General features: G+C 39.5%; 1 protein-coding gene across 1 annotated transcript; it reads left to right on the forward strand.

The window, feature by feature from the left end:
- Positions 1-2,225: 2,225 nt before the first annotated feature.
- On the forward strand, positions 2,226-4,184 carry LOC118209260 (olfactory receptor 52E4-like). Its single transcript, XM_035384460.1, has 2 exons — positions 2,226-2,248; positions 2,678-4,184. Exon 2 carries the CDS (start codon positions 2,689-2,691, stop codon positions 3,628-3,630), a length of 942 nt encoding a protein of 313 aa, XP_035240351.1. The 5' UTR covers positions 2,226-2,248; positions 2,678-2,688; the 3' UTR covers positions 3,631-4,184.
- Positions 4,185-6,560: the final 2,376 nt, after the last annotated feature.

Raw genomic sequence — 6,560 nt, forward strand, 5'->3', positions numbered from 1 at the left:
TGCTGGATTAAAGTGCTGACAAACCGCCCTGATTTATATCTTTCTCTGGATTTTCTCTGAGGATGAATGTCCCCTCTGGGATTAATTACACGTTATGAAGAAAGTAAAAGCAGAAATTAAGATTAAGATACAAATCAATGAATGGCCGAGAGATGTGTGTCACAGTCTGCCACCCCCCCCCCCCCCCAAAAGAATAGCCTCTGAGCTGGAATCCTTTTTTGTGTGTTACTCTGAATAAAGCAAAAAATATTGAAGGAGGCCAGTCTGGTTGTACTCCTTTTTAAAACAAAAAAATTGGCCTCACTTATCAGGCTCATAATAATCTTACGTAGACAGCCTGGACTACTTCCTGTTTATTCCTGTTTGGTATAACTGCCCTAAACCTTGTGTTTAAACCGTCTAAATCTCAGAACTACACTACACCTGGAATAGTTCTCACAAATTAGGCGATCTGTTTCCAGGTCTTACACAACTCTGTTCTAGAGCAAGGGCCTCAAACTCCAGTTCAGAGGGGCCAAATTTAGTTTTCATGGTTTTGTCAGCAGCCAATTTAGGCCTTGGAAACAACCTGCGCAGGCAAGGTAGTCAATGGGTCTCATTTAAAAAAAATCTTAATTTCTTTCTAATTTTGTTCTTAATAAAATGTCCAAAAAAACAAAAAAAAAAAACAACTTGGGATTCATGAAACATCTGTTTTTTTCTGGCCATCCAGGGTGTTTCAGACGATGAATGCCAGTTGTTTGTAAATTGGATGCTCGTGCCTGTTCATGCGATTAGCATAAGAAACACACTAGCAATCCCATAAAGGCATGGCTGTTTCAGCTCTGTGCATAAACATCAAATGCCTGCAAATGTGTCTGTCTGCAAATCTTGCAAATGTCTGCAAATGTGTCTGTGCTGGCCCCAGAGCTTGGGGAAAAAGGTGTTTGTGGAAATGTACATAAGCACAGTTAAGGATCAAATCTGATCATAAACATTTCATGATTGAGTCTCAATGACACATTTATATTTAACATTTACATGTGCGTACACTAAATAATTTTTCAATTTTTGCACATACTTTAACCCTGCTCAATTGCATGTTTATATTTTAAAATTCTTTAAAATATTCAAATGTCATTTTTTAAACATTTAGAGACAAATTGATCAAAAGCATTGTAATTTATTTTTCAAGAGTAATGGTATCCATTAAAGCAAGATTGAAAAATTATTTAGTGTATGCACATGTAAATGGTAAATGTAAATGTTAAATATAAATGTGTCATTGAGACTCAATCATGAAATGTTTATGATCAGATTTGATCCTTAACTGTGCTTATGTACATTTCCACAAACACCTTTTTCCCCAAGCTCTGGGGCCAGCACAGACACATTTGCAGACATTTGATGTTTATGCACAGAGCTGAAACAGCCATGCCTTTATGGGATTGCTAGTGTGTTTCTTATGCTAATCGCATGAACAGGCACGAGCATCCAATTTATAAACAACTGGCATTCATTGTCTGAAACACCCTGGATGGCCAGAAAAAAACAGATGTTTCATGAATCCCAAGTTGTTGTTTTTTTTTTTTTTTTTTGGACATTTTATTAAGAACAAAATTAGAAAGAAATTAAGATTTTTTTAAATGAGACCCATTGACTACCTTGCCTGCGCAGGTTGTTTCCAAGGCCTAAATTGGCTGCTGACAAAACCATTAAACCACTAAATTTGGCCCCTCTGAACTGGAGTTTGAGGCCCTTGCTCTAGAACAGAGTTGTGTAAGACCTGGAACAGATCGCCTAATTTGTGAGAACTATTCCAGGTGTAGTGTAGTTCTGAGATTTAGACGGTTTAAACACAAGGTTTAGGGCAGTTATACCAAACAGGAATAAACAGGAAGTAGTCCAGGCTGTCTACGTAAGATTATTATGAGCCTGATAAGTGAGGCCAATTTTTTTGTTTTAAAAAGGAGTACAACCAGACTGGCCTCCTTCAATATTTTTTGCTTTATTCAGAGTAACACACAAAAAAGGATTCCAGCTCAGAGGCTATTCTTTTGGGGGGGGGGGGGGGTGGCAGACTGTGACACACATCTCTCGGCCATTCATTGATTTGTATCTTAATCTTAATTTCTGCTTTTACTTTCTTCATAACGTGTAATTAATCCCAGAGGGGACATTCACCCTCAGAGAAAATCCAGAGAAAGATATAAATCAGGGCGGTTTGTCAGCACTTTAATCCAGCACAGGTAACGAGAATAGAGTTACGGTAAGTCTGTAATGTGGCTTAATGTTTGGGAATTATGTATTTGCGGAACTACATTCAACGTTCTCAGTTCGGTTTTCACAGACGAATAGGGAGTGATTAATATAATATCAGAAGATAAACACTAAAATATAATGTTTTACTACCACAGACATTACAATATGTGTGAATACATGAATAAAATGAGTGTGGTAGAAAATGCAATAAATTAGATTAAAGTAAATTCAATATACTGTATAGCTCTTAATTAGAAAGGTCAAAATGTTTACGTAAAAGGAACATATTTGCATAGAGGGACATGTGTGTCAGTTGGTGATTAGTGTTAAAGACTTATGCTGTTTAAACTATGTTGAAGCAGACAGGTGATGGTCAAATTATACACTGGACATATCCTAATGTTCTGAACTGAATATTGTTATTTCTACCCTACAGGAAAATCCATCATGATGAATCACTCCTCTTTGGACACCACTATGACATTCACTTCATATGGATCATTCCGCCTGATCAATTACTTCTTTTTCACTCTCACTCTTCTTGTTTACCTTCTCTCAATTTTTTCAAATGTCTTTTTGATGCTGGTGATCTATTTTGAAGCCAGCCTGCACAAACCCATGTACATTTTTTTGTTCAACTTGGCAGTAAATGGACTAATAGGGAGCTCAACTGTTTGGCCAAAAGTCATGGAAAACCTTCTTTCAGACACCCAGAAGAGCTCATTTCTAGCTTGCATAGTTCAGGTCTTTTGGTGCCATTTCTACATTGCTACTGCTTATACCACTTTCTCAGTCATGGCCTACGACCGATACGTCTCCATTTGCAAGCCTCTGCAGTACCACAGCATCATGACTCCTGGAAAAGTGAAAACACTGTTGACCGTGGCCAACGTTGTTCCTATGTCCACTTTATCTCTCCTTGTGTATCTCATATCCACAGTTCCCCTGTGCAAGTACACCACTCAGAACCTATTCTGTGATGTCATGACACTCCATAACCTCTCCTGTGTGAAAAGTGCTCTGGTTAATCTATACAGTTTATGCATGGTTACAAGCTTTGTTATTTTCCCTTGTATTATTGTCCTGCTCTCATATGCAGTGATCCTCAATGTGAGTCTGAAAGCCTCAAAAGATGCACAAAAGAAAGCACTCGGCACATGTTCTCCTCATTTAATCACCTTCATTAATTTCGGGGTGGCTACACTTTTCTTTGCGATTTACCACAGGTACAACTCTTTTCTACCAGGAGAGGTTTATATATTAATAACTGCAGATTGGTTTGCAATCCCCCCTCTGTTGAATCCAGTTATATATGGGATCAGAACACAGGAGATCAGGAAATGCTTTGTAAAAACAGTGAGGAAAAAGATATTTTTCAGGATGTTTTAGAGTATTTACTGCCGGGGTTCAGGGTACAGTCATATGTGGTGAATCTGCTTTTCAACAACATAATCAATTGGTGACCAAAATTTAAAAAATCTAATATGGGCACCAAAAAAACTCGAGATGAATGAATATAAAATGATTAATACCGATTCCAAGCAGTCTCTTGATGTTTTGGAGTGTGGTTTCGTCCCCATTAGAGAGAAGTCTCCAACACACAAAAATGGTAAGGCTTTTTTGGTGTTTCAGAAAGTACCATTTCCACCAGGATCTATGCAGTACAAAGTATAATTGTCACATTACAATAAATTTATTGCCAACAAACAGTATTTCTACTTTTATTTATGATTTGTCTGTGAATCCAGCCCATCTCCCTGTCATTGTCTTATTTTTCGCCAATGGTGCCTGCGCATATATTCTGAATTTGGTAATGCCACACTCTAAAAGAAAGGAAGTGGATTTTTTAATTTATTTGATCATGCATGAACTCTGTATAATGCCAGCCTTTAATGGTAAAAATGTTGGTGTCATTGTGCAGTATTAATGACCTCTGAAGTATAATGTGTGCTATTGTAACAGAACAAAGTAATGAATGTGGGCTTGGTAATGGGAATATTTTGTCTTGTTTTTAATCTCATGGTTGCATTTCTGTTTAATTGATTTTTTTTTTTTTTTTTGTAAACAAAACATGTTTTAAATTCATATTTGTTGTTTTGAGCAGTAATATACACTTAATGATGTTCATTTCTGTTTGGGGCCGTAGCCCTAAACCTCAGGTTTAAACACTCTAGACCTCAGAACTGCACTACAACTGGAATAGTTCTCACAGATTAGGCGATCTGTTCTAGGTCTTACACAACTCTGTTCTAGAGCAGGGGCCCCAAACTCCAGTTCAGAGGGGCAAAATTTAGTTTTCATGGTTTTGTCAGCAACCAATTTAGGCCTTGGAAACAACCTGCTAAGGCAAGGTAGTCAATGGGTGTCATTTAAAAAAAATCTTAATTTCTTTCTAATTTTGTTCTTAATAAAATTTCCAGTGAAAAACCAACTTGGGATTCATGAAACATTTGCAGAACTTTGTTTTTTCTGGGCATCCAGGGTGTATCAGATGATGAATTCCTCTTGTTTGTAAATTGGATGCCCGTGCCTGTTAATGCGATTAGCATAAGAAACACACTAGCAATCCCATGCACTGCAACACTCCAGGATAAGAGTCTGAGAGACTAACTGCACCAGAAGTTTAAACCTCTGCTAACTTGCTGCAACTGCCTCATAGCTTGTCCAGCCTAGATGAAGGAACTGCAACCCTAGTGGTGGAGAACCGCAGAGCCTGCTGGTTCTCAGCACTGCAGCGCTTAATTGATGATGTAAATTTAAATCTGTTTCTTACATAGTTAAAGCCTCACCTTTTCCAAAATATTTGGGCTTAAAACAACTGCATTTTCCCAATTCTAAAAAATGGACTCATTAAACAAATGTGGACAGTTTGTGCTTTCTTCCCAAAACTTTCTTCCCAAAACCCCCCTGCCAGACAACAGGTAACAGGTGCTTCTCTCTCGCCCAGAACGCTATTCACGCTATGTGCAATTTATTTATTTATTTTTTTTACATACAGCACCCCATACTAGAAAACGTCAATGCCTAAAAAAAATTTTGTCCATCATTTTTGGACAGGCTTTGGATAGGTTTCTGGACTAGAAATGCCTATACTGATGAAAAGACAGTAATTCCCACTTGAAAATGATGCACAAATGATTTTCATAAGTCAAAACAGTTGATTTGTAGTGAAAAATATAATTATGTTATGAAGTCTCAATCAATCAATAAAATTTTATTTGTATAGCGTATTTTACAACAGTTTTCACAATATGCTTTACAAACAACCCTAGCCTAAACCCCCACAGGAGCAAGCCTAAGGCAACAGTGGCAAGGAAAAACTCCCTGTGGCAGATGGGGAGAAACCTTGGAAGGAACCAGGCTCAAGGGGGAAACCCGTCCTCCTCTGGTCGGCTCAGGGTGCCAACTGGTGACCAGCATGTCAGCCAGTTTATGCACAAGATATGATATGTGATGTGGCTCAGGTGATGGGTGGGGCCGGGTGGCAGTGATGGGGAACAGCAGGTGGCGGCAGATGTGGGCAGGGTGGAGACAATGACGAAGGAGGGGCTGGACCGCAGAGGTAGGGGAGACCAGACGACTCTCAAAGCACTCTCGAGGGTTGGGGCAAGAGCCCCGCCGGCAGCGTGGGGAAGAGGGTAGAAACGGCAATTAGGGAATTTGCAATATAGCAGACAGTGAGTAAAGTGGCAGTGGTATGTATTGGGGGACCCCGCCAGGAGTAGAATATGGCTGCATATCTACTAGGACAGGGATGGAGAGCCCATGCAGTCATGAGGGGTAGACAACTATACCCGCCTATCAAGAGCCAGCCCATGTAAAGTCGGGTCACAGCTGATTGACTGGTGACAGTAAGGAAAGGATTGCCACCTACAAAGCTCTATGACTACAGGCTTCTCGCACCCTGTCTCCAGACTACAACTGATTGTAAGCCTGAGCATAGAGGTGCGTTTTTAATCTAGATTTAAATATTGAGACTGTGTCTGACTCCTTTATAAATTTTGGAAGCTGGTTCCACAGTAGTGGGGCCTTGTAGGAGAAAGCCCTACCACCTTTTAGGTTCTTGGAAATTCTTGGGACTACCAAGTAGCCTGCATCTTGACATCGGAGTGACCTTGTGGGCTTATAAGGTAGGAGCAGGTTAGATATGTACACAGGTGCACTTTCATGCAGAGCTTTAAAAGTCAGGAGCAAAACCTTGAAGTCTATCCTATGCTTAATGGGTAGCCAGTGAAGCGACGCTAGTACTGGTGTAATGTGCTCATACTTCTTAGTTCTGGTCAAGATACGAGCAGCTGCATTCTGCACAAGCTGGAGAC

The sequence above is a fragment of the Anguilla anguilla genome, chromosome 12, assembly GCF_013347855.1.
Source record: "Anguilla anguilla isolate fAngAng1 chromosome 12, fAngAng1.pri, whole genome shotgun sequence".
Taxonomy (NCBI): domain Eukaryota; kingdom Metazoa; phylum Chordata; class Actinopteri; order Anguilliformes; family Anguillidae; genus Anguilla; species Anguilla anguilla.